At 40.3% G+C, this 13,030-nt stretch overlaps 1 protein-coding gene across 1 annotated transcript in view; it reads right to left on the bottom strand.

The window, feature by feature from the left end:
- Positions 1-13,030, bottom strand: part of EBF1 (early B cell factor 1) — a 368,250-nt gene that overhangs the window by 25,237 nt on the left and 329,983 nt on the right. The window contains exon 10 of the mRNA XM_023528620.1: positions 6,195-6,283. Within this exon, the coding sequence (XP_023384388.1) occupies positions 6,195-6,283 (89 nt within the window). The remainder of the gene's footprint in view (positions 1-6,194; positions 6,284-13,030) is intronic.

Below are 13,030 nucleotides of genomic sequence, written 5' to 3'. Positions count from 1 at the left end.
GAGATATTTAATTCTTATGGGGGTCTTGGGCCTTTTTAATGAAGCTACAGTCTCTTTCCTCAGAAAAATAATATGTAAATATGTGTGTGTGTGTGCGTATTCATAACACACCCCCACACACCCATACACACAAGAGTCTATATATAATTTCAGAGGTGCATAGATCTAGGCTAAACTCCCTTGAGGAAAGAAGCATGAACTGTAAGGGACAGCAAGCCCCTACACTCTATAAAAATGGGGATGTGGAATTTGCCTGTAAATTTTCTGGCAGATAGAGAGGAGAGATGAGGAAAATGTACTGCATTCCATAGTTTGTGATTTTGACCAGAGGATAGAGAAAAAATGTTTTTAGGAATCAAACTCGAGTGTGCTTTGTCTAAGAGTTGAATATACCGTATGAGTTGGTTTTGTTTCTATATCTGTTTGTTTGAGTCACTTTGGTTCCTGAGTATAATGATAACAAAATTTCTTCAAATTAAAAAAAAAAACAAATCAGTGAATAAGATGAGAGACGGTGGCCAGTATCACAGTGTGGAAGGTGGAGAGGTGGAGTTTTTCTTCATTCTTTTCTGAATCCCTTAGTCATCCCCTTTTCTGCTAACAGGCAATACGGTTATGCAGAGATTTCTTATTTGTATTTTCACTGATGCAATTGCAGGTTTTGAATTACCGATAGTCTTTGCATAAAGACTAAAACAATAAAAATATAATTAGAATACATTGTATACAGCCAACTCCAGTTTTATTTTGCCCCAGCTCTGTATTTATGATAAATCACTATACGCAAACGCTCTTTAGGGAGGGTGATTTGGGGTCTCGTCTCTCCATTGAGCAAAAACAGTGCCTGTGACGAGAGTCTGAATTTCAATTCTGCTAGTGTACAGTTGAACTGAATAATATTTGGCACAATGCAGTACACAACCGAGCCACTAAATGGCTGATTTACTAAATTATTATTAGATGAGCCCTTGCTGTTCCAAATGAAAGTGCAGTCACTGTCTTCCTTCATGGTGTGTTCAAATTGTTCTGTGTTTAAATATTCAGCATGAGGCTAATGTGAACTGATGAACTGAGACCATAAACATTCACTTTCAATACAGATAGAGCGACAGAGATGCAACATATCATGTGGCCCACGGAGGTGAAAATGATTTATATTTAAGGATGTTGCTGCCTACTTCCATTACTTTAAGGTACTCTTAATTAGCATGGTGTTGGGAATGACTAATTCCCATGTACAGGAAGAGCAGGCTCAGGGAGGCTGAGATTTCTTCATGTGTCAGTGAAAGAGAAGCTGCCGTGAGGATTTGCTGCCTGTAGTCTCAGAACCTTGAGTTTTATTCGGGACAGGCTGCACTGCCCCGGCCGAGTAACGTGTCTGCCGGAAGAACTGTGGTTTTTGACATTGAATGCTTTTCTAGACCTACGCAGCGGGTCTACAGTCCATCCTCACTACCATCCACCCCTCTGCAAACCCATATCTACTACATGGCCGCTCTGGCACCTCACCCTCCGCCTCACCAGCTTCTTTACTGACACCTGCCGGAATGGAGAACACTCCTCTGCTCCTTGGACAAAGATAACGCCTCCTCTCTTCTCCCCTCAGAGGGCAGTTATAGGCAAGCACTTAAAATACTGTGATCACTTACAGTAGATTAGAATTTTTTATTGGTGCCATGTTGCCATAACAACACGAAGACAGCAGATGACTTAAGCTAAGCTTGCAAAGCAAAAGGCTGCTCATCTGGCAGTTAAAATGAATACAGTTCATTTCACAAGTTTCCCATATGGACTCTTAGTGTATGGTAATGAGGAGACCATATGGTGAGAGAAAATGCACTGAGAACAATTGGGCTGAGTGGGAAGTTGGGAGAGAAAACCCTGGTGAGAGATTCTGGTGTGTGTGCTCTCCAGGTTCAAGGTTTGGTTGAGGTTTGCTTGGGTTTTGCTTGGGATGGTTGTTTTCCATAGGGATTTTGCATTTCTTAATCCATTCCTTAATATTTCGGCTGTGTGAAATGACAAACATCTTGCAAATTTTGCAATATCATTCATCACAAACTGTCAGCAGTGTTTGCAAATCTGACTTGCAAGATCTTTTAAATGTGTTGTTCTTAAAAGGCAACAGTACTAAGTTTTTAGACAAAGTGCAGGAAAATTTAAGCACTTCTGACAAGCAGAAACATTAACAGTAATCATTTTTAAAACACTCACATCTTTTGCCTGCATGTTTAGCTGTAAATAATGCTAGAATGTATAAAAGCTTTAAAGTAAAAATGTAATAAATACTTTTTATTATGTTTCATAAAAGAAAAAAAAGCCGGCAAGCAACGAAAAGGGGTTACCAAAAAAGCAAAAGGAAAAAAAAGGAAGAGTCCCAACCCCCCCAACAACAAACAAAACGGAAAACAAGGAAGAAAACCTGAAAAAGGCTCTAAAGTCAATTCTGTACTATACATGCTTCATAAAAGATGAATATAAATGCATTAGTTAGACACGGTGAGCTAAATTAGAAGGTCAGGCAGGGCTGGGAGGGCTGAAAAATCACACAACCAATGAGTGTAATTACTCTTTTTTAAGTCTATTAAGTGGTGTTGTTCTATCAAGGCTCAGGGGTATAGGACATGAAGAACAAGATAAAGTAATGTGTATTTATTACTCCCACTGGATCAATTTACCAGATATTTTCAGCTCCATAAAGCAAAATACACAAATGCCGCCTTTGTTACTTTTCTCAAACTGCTTTATTTTCTCCAAAAGAGGGACTGGCTCTTGGAGAAAAAAAACACGTTCGCCCTGTGGAGGTCTCCACACCAACTCGTCGGTGGGGAAATGAGAGAAAGCTGGTGAGAGTTTGAGTAGGATGGGGGTTGGGGTGAAGGCCAGGGACAGGAGAGAGACGCTCATCTCAGGGCAGAATGATGTGCGTTCCCAGATCTAAGGGGAAAGTGGGAACGCGATGCAGTGGTGACGATGAAGCTTTTAAGCCCAAGGACCTGGGTTCAAATCTGTTTCCCACTCTCTAGTTGTGAAGTTGTAGGAAGTCACCAGCCCTCTGGGAACTCTGACTCTTGTGAAATGGGGAGCACCCACCTTGCAGGCATTTGTCATCCCCACTTACTGATATGTGCCAGATAGAGCTCTTTGCATAAATTATCTCATTAATGCCCAATGGCAACAATATGGGACAGCTGCTTTATGAAGGAGAAAGCCTCGTTTGGGAAGGTCGAGTCGCATGCACTGAGCAGGGGTCTGACCTGAGAGCCCTCTGTCTTGACCTCTGTGCTCTTCAAAAACCACAGCTGGCATCAAGTAGATGTTCCCTGCTTCCTGGGAATCTACTGCTAACCCAGGGAATGCCAGCTAGGCTCAGGGTCTGCTCTCACTGCCTGTGCCCTCACGCTCGCTCAGCATCAGGAAGACACCCAACAAACCGAAGGGAGATGGAGACGCTGCTGGCCTTCCGAACGGAGGGCGCTCCTTGCTCAGCGTTTCCAGATTGCATTATGCACTTCAGCACCTCGGAGTTTGGGATTGGCCACAGTCCCAGTACCCCTCGCCTCTACCTTATAAGAAAAGTCAACTTTTCCTGTGTGCATATGCAAAAGGAAACCAAAAAAACATCCAGGGTTAGCATAATTATAGTATTTTAAATTTGTGTGCACAGCAGCTATCACTAATGGTGACTTTCAGGGATGAAATAATTTACAGAGAAGGATTCAGCTTGCTCCTGTTCTCTCATTTGGTAAATGGGAATGATGTCTGCTTCTCTGACTTCTCCCACAAGAGGGGCTCCAATAAAACAAAGCATGTATAAGCTCTTTGAAAAAGCACAAGCCAGTATACAAAGGCATATTATTATGGAAAGTTGTCTGCCTGGTCTTTGGAGCAGTTTCATTTGACAGAATATGTGGGTGGTTGTATGAATCTAGCTTTGTCTATTCGCAAACACATGGGTTTAATAAAGTGCAGTTTGTTTTTTAAGGTGTGTGGTCCACGGCTCACTGAAACACTCCTGTTTGACAAACACTGATCATGATTCTAAGAAAGGCGGAGCCCATTTTCATCCCCCCAACAATGGACGGCAGAGGCATAAATCTCCCAAGTCCACAGGAATACCTCGTGCTGGCTCCATCCGCTGCTTCCTGGCCCTGCTCTTGAACTCTTGCTCCACCTCAACATTCAGAGCCAAGAGGACAGCCACTCTGATCTGAGTCACACAGAGAGCTTCCTGAGGTGGGCTCCAGCCAAAGTCTTGGCACGATTAAGTGGTAGATGCAAGCTGTGGAGTGTTTCCTTAACACACAAACCCATTGTGTCCTTGATTACTCTTCCCAAACCCAGGAAAAGGGGGCTGGGAACCTTACCACCAGGCCACCAGGGACCAAGTGACACGTGCCTGTGCTATTTGTTCAATATTTCTGAACGTGATATGCTACTGTAAAATGTTTTTAAAAGTAAGCACACAAAACTCAACCTTATATTTCTATTTTCCTTCTTTCTTTGTGAATAAGAAAAGTACTGCTCAGCTTCTTTAGACCTCAACCTTAAACCAGATTTATTTTCTACTTTTCAGTAAATATTTACAGAGTAGCCATTGTGGGTCAGATGCTGTGCCGAGCGCACCTACGGGATTACCTGATACCCATGGAGTCGGCATGATTCTGTCCCCATTTCATAGATGAAGAAGCTGAAGCACAGAAGATACATCTTTTACCCAACTACTCACCAGGGTTAGATTTCCTGCTCTGCTGCGATTGGATGGAAGAGATCTCAGAAGCAAGGACCCCCCCTTGCTCCCCCCCCCGCCCGCTCCCCAGCTGCTCTAACTTGCTGGCAAATCATCAGAACTACCTTTTGTTGAGTAGTAAGTGGCTGATGTGGAAACTCCATGGCAGGCTGTGTGGTTCTCCCCAAGGTCTAGGTAGAGGAGAGGTGCCTTTGCTCGTCACACTACTTCCTGTCTTTGGGCAGCAGTGTCCCCCTCCCGCAACCTACGGGCCCCCTGCATCTGTACACCGGTTGTGGGTAGCTTTCTCCTGGACGAGCCTGTCCTGACAGGTGGCTCTGCCTCCCGGGGCAGCCGGCATGCAGGTGGAATTTGATGACGAACTGATCCCCTGAAGAGGTTTGCTGAGCTAGGAAGGATGCCAACTTCATTTTTATAAGGACTTTATGAGGAGAAATAAACCTGGAAGTGACATATCCCTGGACTTATGTGGCAAGGAAAGGACCTCTCACCTACTCATTGAATTTATAATAGTTTTCAGGGTGCAGTGAACGAAATTTTGTTTTGCTGTCAGTAAACAGTGAATGGTAGCTCAACGAGGTCTGCACTTTGAACTTCTTTGGCAGTTAGCTGCCTCGCAGAACTTAGGTTGCACTTTTATTAAATGTACCTGTTCTGTTGTGTGTAGTGTTGTGCGTAGTGTGTGTAGTGTTGTCTGTAATGCGTGTAATGTTGTGTGTAGTGTTGTATGTAGCAATCTCTCACACACAGGGTGCAGAGGTTGGAATTTCCCTAATACAGACAAGTTCAAGTCAATACATGTGGATTTCCTTCTTTCTTCATTGGCAATTAATAACATATGAATTTTTGATTAATTTCTCACCTTTGTGCCTTATGTCCCTACTAGGTGGGATGACTCTGGAAGGAAGAGGCTGAAAGGAAAAGGCTCTTGCAAGACAGAAATGTCTACCAATGTTTTCTTTTGAGTTCTAGCTATTCTCCCCTCACCAGGGCTACGCATGGATTTTCATGTAGGTAGAAAAGCAGTATTCTTCTGCATCTTGCGAGTGGGGATGACATAGTGTTTAATAACCTGGACTTTGGAGCCCGGCTGTATAGGTTTGAATCTCATTTTAGCAATTTACATACTGTATGACCTTGGGCAAATGATTTAACCTCTCTTTGCTTGATTATTTTCTTCTCTAAAATATAGATGGTAATAGTACCAACCTCAGAGGATTTTTGAGAGGAGCAAATGACATAATATTTGTAAAAACAAGTACAATATTACCCGGCGTATGAGTGCTTGCTACTTTTTCTATCACTTACCTTATAGTACCAAACACACGCACAAAAATACTGAGTTGCTTCTCTATGAACTAATTTTTATCAATGGCAAAGTTTTCTGCCAATCACCCAAGCCCAAATTTTCAGAGACCATAACCCAAAGAGGAGGTGTCCTGACCTTTGGCAAACGCTCAGGGTCGCCAGGGTGCCGGGGAATGACCTTCTGTAACCTCTGGAAACCGTAATCGATGGTGGGTTCATTGAGAGCTGCAATGAAGAAGTCACACAATTAGAACAATTTCAGGAAGTAAATCGGAACGTGATTTGAAACACTGGTGGTGTAGAAACAACTGAGAAGTCCAAAGATTAATGATACCTCTGAATTACATTATGAAACAATCAGACAAGTTGTTCCCTTTCCTGAACATTTCCACTGTCTATTTCTCCCATTTACCATCGTGGGGAGTGACTCGCTCAAAAAAACAAGTAGTAGCAGGTCTTGAACTTTGCCTTTCTGGCCAAATTCTATATTCCTGACATTATTGAAAATAGAAAGTAAAATGGTATTTGATGTGAGGTTTTAGGATTCACTTTGGTCAGAAGCTGAGGTCAAAATGTTCACAGGCTTGTCCGAAGGTATCTACAGAGAGTTAAAGGTACTTGCTTAGTTGCAGAATCTCTAGTGACAGCTGATACACTAACCCAGTGCCTTCTGGGGCATTTAAGCCTGCAGATGTGGCAAGGGGCCGAGGAGATGAGTCTTCTCAGCATAGAGAGCCTATTCTACCCTTAGTAGAGTCTGCAAAGAGACAAGCATTGATAATTCCCCTATATACAACACATCTAAAACGACAGACTGACACCAACATCAGTATTATTTCAGGAGAAAAAAAAAAAAAAACAGCCTCTAAGGAGCACGAGGTTAGAACAGCTGGATCTCCCACAATTCTTAAAAAGACTAAAAACCAAACCTGTAATAATATTTGCAGACGATGGGCCTCGTTGTACCCATATTGACTACACCCTCTTCAAAACATCCTTAAATTAAACACGAGACAAAGTGGACTCTGGTCTATCGTTCTCAAAATTCCTCCCTAGGGTATGAAATGTCTCTAGTCGTCCTCACCTGGCAAAGAACAGATGGCAGCCCCATCCTCTACCAGTATCCCCCATATCCTCCAAGTCAAGGGTGGGAAGGTTCTTTTCTTCTTTTCTTCTTTTTTAGTATAACCCAAAGTATTCAACTACATATTTTCTCCCATACTGAACAAAAAGACAGTCTTTGTAGTTCTGACATTGAGCTATACATTAGAAAACAAGTTGCCACATGCTTTACTTAAAATGCATTTCCATTAATCTAAATTTTAAAAGTAAGATTTGTACTCCTACTAACTTTAAAAAACTGTATTAAATTCAAATAGGTCCCAAGGCTAATGGAAGCAATTTGTATACCAACCCAAACTGACTGGCCCACTTTTCAAAATACAGGTATGATAATCTCGTGGTTTTAAAAGGACATTTAAATTGAAAGACTGTGAATTTAGTACATAATTATACCAATAGAACCCTTTAACTTGTCAACTTGTAAATCTAAAAGGCTATCAATCATTGCTAAAGAGGAAATAAACCTTAAAATTCCTTGATTGACAGTGCTTACTTTTTATGTAAGAAAAAAAAAAGAAAAAAAAAAAAAAGGCTGCATAAAGTGGCCAGAAATCCATTTACAAAAGTACATTGTTTTACATAGGTGAGTAAAAAGCCAATAATTACACCTCCAAAAGACACATAAATCAGAGTAAGTACTTTTTCCTCACTTGTATATTTTAAGTTAGAGTGAACTTCAGGTAACTTTTTATTTAAAAGATCTTTCCCCAAAATGCAATGCTTATTGAAGTTGTTAATAGAGTAGCATTTTCATTTCATATAATGTAATCATTTTTGCAAATATAAAATTTAGCTATGTTTCCGGGTCCCACACCCACCCCGAACCCCCCGCTTCCAAAAAGTAAACTTTCAACCTGTCTCTTGTGGAAATTAACTAAAATTACACCCAGGTGTACCAAATCTCTCTCTCTCTACTAGTATGTGAGTTAAGGCACAATATTGATCATTCCTCCCATTTTATGATTACTTTCTAAACCCTTGAGAAGAATTCTTTTTTCAAATTAGACTTGTAGAGAAAAAAATCATAGGACTCTTTGTGCAGGGAACCTGTTACTTGTAAAATTCATGGTATTTAATCAAGAAATGCATGAGGGCAACAGAAATGAGCACCTACGTTTAATTACTATTTGGTACCCATAATAGTAATTATCAACAAAGAAGTAAAACAGCTTTAGACAATTAAATGCATCATTTCAACATTGAAGACATCATTCAGCATCCTGAAAATTCTAATTCTTGGTTTTATTCTTCAGTCTAAGCCACCAATAAAAATTTGAATTGCTGACCCACCCCTTCATGTGTCTGCATAATGAATTAATTCCTACTGTGTCACAACCATGGTTGTGAATTGAATGACTATCTGATGTATCTGGGAGGCTGTGTTTCTTGGGCCATACGGCCAATGCACAGTAGAATGACTGACACTTAATACCTGCAATTAAAAGAACCAATTCAAATATCACATGGAACGAATAGCTAAAGAACTGAGAAGTCATTCTGCTGCCACAAGAAGTAACTGAATTAGAGACATTATACTCATTATTCAAAGAAAAATAAGCATTTACTCTATGGAAGTACCTTATGTGAGAAGAAATATCTCAGATAGTAAGACAAAGGCTTTTAATTTATTTCCCACACATTTATGATTTGCTCTATGCTCATATCTTGAAATATGTTAACCTGCCCTCAATTCAGGTATTGACTATTACAATGCAATTGTCCAGTGCTGCACACAGAGATAACACTAAAGATATGCAAGACAAAGCTCAATGTCTTAAATTCAAAGCTGCCTGATGATTTCTCTGATTCCATTAACCAGAGAAAAAAAATGAAACCAATTACTGAGGGAAAAGAAGCATCTGATAGAGAGTCTATGAAAAAAGCCTGAAAATATGAAATATCTAAAGAGAAGGACAGTTAAATTATGGCGTACCCATGGAATGGAATATGACACAGTCATCAAAAGCAATGCCAAAGGGGGAAAAAGGTATATACTGACATAATATACTGCTAGGTTAAAAAGCAGATTACAGGAGCACACGTACAGTATGGTTTCTTTTTAAAAAATGAACATACAGAGAATAAAGAAAACGTGTCTGCATATAAACTGCCCAACAGTAATTATTTCTAAGATATGAGTCTTAAAGTACTTTCTTTCTTCTCTTTGGCTGTGCATTCTCTAAATTTTCCACAATGAACATATATTACTTTTATAATCAGAGAAAAAGGTTAAGAGCAAGAGATTATTGCCGACATGGAATTTGACCTGCTTGTATAAAGTAATGACATAAGAAACTATGCCTTAAAAGGGGTCTGTATACCCTTTAATAACCTTGCATAGGTTATTACAGACCATAAGAAAAATAAGTAGTATACTTTTAGCCAGTTGTATAAATATGTGACTATTCATAAACTCTCTGAAAATCAACAGAGAAGGTAACGGGGAGGAATCATAAAGAATGGTATATTTATTTCATCAGTGAGGGTAGTTGTACCTTAGGGACATACATCTACCCTGCAAGAATGTAATATAAAGTTAATCCTTCAACAAAGTGACCTCATTGTATTCAGGCACAGGGCTCAGGGGACACCAGTAGAAATGGGACTAATCAATTTTTTTCCTCTAAAACTTGGGACAATTCTGAGAATCGGGTAGAGAAAGGGGAAAAAAACTTAATTGGGCATAATTAACCACAAATAAAGAAGCATGAGCATTTTAGGTTGAAAAAAGAAAAAACAGATGAAGCTGTAAATTGCAAAAGGAGTGAAGTGATGAGAACAGCCTATGCAGCCCCGCTCCCAAACGCCTAATCCACACTCCTTGAACAGGGTTTGAGAGGGTATCAACTTAAACCAGTTAGGGCTGATAATAGAATAAGGGAGACTCACAGGCTTAGAAAAATCCATAATCCCAAATAAGAAAAGCCTCAATTTTTAAGTGATCAGAATGAAATGGGACCAATGTGGGCATTTTAAAAATTCTACAAGATAATAAATTTTCCATTGCTGCAACAATCATTTTTGGGACCTACCATGTGTCCAGACAGCATTTGCAGGAATTGACTGTTTTGTATCAGAACACCATGAGCCCTTAAAAGTAAACTTTCCACAAGGCATCAGTAATCCAACCCAAAAAGACAGGTGAACTACTTGGATTGTAGAGTCAGAACACAGCTCCACCTCTCACAACCAGGCTTCCCTCCTGCTCAAGAATCCATTCGCTTGCCTCTCTGATGGTCAGATGATGGGTCGCCACCTCTGCTCCTGTTTCTGACATGGCCCTCACTAGAGTCACACTACACTTAAAGAGGACACATGGATTTACAGAGTGATCGGGTCATTGGGGAGCCACAAACATTTGAATTCATGATGTCTTCCACTGTTCTGTTCAAACTTAGAGGTAGACACATCCTAGCTGAATAAGCCTAGCAGGTCCTTATGGAGCTGTGTGCATACACTACGGTAAGTCAGAAACTTGCCTAAAAATGCAGACAAAGCAAGATCAAATGTTTCTACACACAAGAGCAAGCTCGCAGGGCAGACATAGCTGAGATTTCAGAAAGGTCTTCTCACTCACGGCTATGGTATGATACCGGGGATTGAGCATTAGTAGGAAGCACGAAATATATGCGTGAGGCTGGCATTTCAGCTTCCTCGGAGTCATTTGTTTTCAAAATGTAAAAGTTAATTAAATGGTTATTTAAAAAAGTCAAGCCGCTTCATCTGGCCCTGTGTTAGGACTGCTTATAAAAGTCTTTGGGTCCCTTTGCAATGTCCCGATCTCGGACACTCCCTAAAGGAAACCAGGCATTTTCTATGCAGAGCCCTCCTCCTGTGGGCTTCAACGGAGGACCTGGTCAAGACAGACAGCTCTGTTATATGGAACTGCTGTTTACAGTGTCCAAATTTTCGTGCAGTGTGAAATGCTATATGCAAATACAATTGAGAAAAATACAACTATACTAAGGACAAGATTACCTACCGACTCCATGCAAAGCAGCTGATAATGAGTAAATCCTAACTAAATGTATATGCGGATTGTGGCCTTTTCAAACCTTTAGTCTTTTTTTTTTTTTTTTAATCCACTTCACAAACACATCAAATAAAGAAAAGTCTCTTTGAGGGGATTTATTTGCAAATTAAAATCATGTAGTCAAGACTGATACATTCTCAGTTATGAAAACTGATTTTTCTCTTTTCGGAGTTTACTTCTAGAGAAATCGTGTTCCGTCCTCCTTAACGTCTTGACTACTTATTCCCGGAAACCGTGGAAATGGGAGGCTGGAGGGCTGTGTTCCCAGCATCGGGGGAAGCGCTCCGGGTGCCATTCCAACATTAGCGCACAGAGTTCCCCAGCTTTTATAGCTCCGCGACTCACTGCAGTGTTTTAACATATTTCTGGGGTTTTAATTTCCTTTTTTTAATGGTTGTGTGACATGATGTCATTTTGACTGGAAATAAAAAGAAATGCAGATATTAGGAAGGTCATATTTATATTCTGTTGCCATTTAATGTCCAAACAAATAGCTAGACTCTATGCCAAGTAATAAATAAAACCTCCTAGCAGAGGCAATGATAAAACCAGCACCTGGGTCTCCAGCCTTCCCTGGTGACTACTCTGTGTTTGAACTAAGGGAGCATTTCCCTTCAAGGCAGAGCCATTCTGGGCATGAGAGTTATTACATATGTGTTAGGCAGAGCCTTTTTGTTCCATAATGGCCCCACTTTTCCCCCAGTCACTAAATTAACAACCAGAGGTAGACAATAAAACAGCAAGTTATCTTCATGAGCCTATCTTTAAGACTGACTTCAAAATATAGAAACCCAAAAATCAACCAGAAACTTAAACAAGAGCCAGAAATATGGTTAATAAAGAAATCTGTTCTTTATGCCATCAAAATGGCATTCCCAGCCATTTTGGATATTTCTTTGCTTGCCTAGATGTTTAGTGCACGAATGGCATTCGGAGTCATCTCTTCAGTAGAAGGGATCCATTCCCTAAGAAACCTAAACCCAAGCCCTTGCAAGTGAAGGCCCTGCTTTCAGTGTGAAATGCATTTCCAGCCTGGCCCTGCCTCAGAAGCCAGTGAGATCCAGGGGAGCTTTGGGAAGAAGTTCATTGAACTGCAGAAAGCTGTAACTGAACCGGAAGGGTGTCAGGACGAAGCCAGCATGGGCAGAATCTACCTACATAGGAGCCAAAGGAAATTTTCCAAACTGGCTTTGAACATGCTCTGACTTCTTATTTGTAGTCTTCAAACTTCTTGATGTGTGGCAACAATTATGAGACTCAAAAAGCAAGCGAAGGAAGTAAAACCTTTCTCCACTGAAGGTACAGTCATTTGGCTGGTGTGGCTAATTCCTCTTTACGAAGTGTGGAGCCAGAGCATGGAAGGTAAAGACTGAAGAGAGAAAGGGAGCTGGGAAGTGGATGAGAGCCCAGGAGGACGAAAGGCAGGGGCACTTGGAGAAAAAGATGCTAGACCCTAAGGACCATCACTTGGAATACAAAGAAAAGCGTGTTTGGAAATTAATAACTCTTCCAGAAGCAAAAGCAATCAAGAGCAGGAAGGAAGAATTAAGAGGGACTTTCTTTTGTTTTTCAAAATGGAAATAGCTTTACTGTTTTTCTAAGTTTAAAGAAATACATTCTTATTATATAAAAATTACAAAAGAAACACAAAAAGGGTGGGAACCCCATAATAGCCCCACTTGTACATAATCTCTATTTATATTAGTATGTATGCTTTCACACATTTTCACAATACTGTTTTATATAAATATAGATTATATACCTATTTATATCCACTACACTCTTTTTAATGGTTTTATTATTATGGTTTTATTATA

The sequence above is a fragment of the Pteropus vampyrus genome, unplaced genomic scaffold, assembly GCF_000151845.1.
Source record: "Pteropus vampyrus isolate Shadow unplaced genomic scaffold, Pvam_2.0 Scaffold30, whole genome shotgun sequence".
Lineage (NCBI taxonomy): Eukaryota > Metazoa > Chordata > Mammalia > Chiroptera > Pteropodidae > Pteropus > Pteropus vampyrus.
Note: the sequence above shows the minus strand (reverse complement) of the source record. Positions and strands in the feature narration are given on the sequence as shown.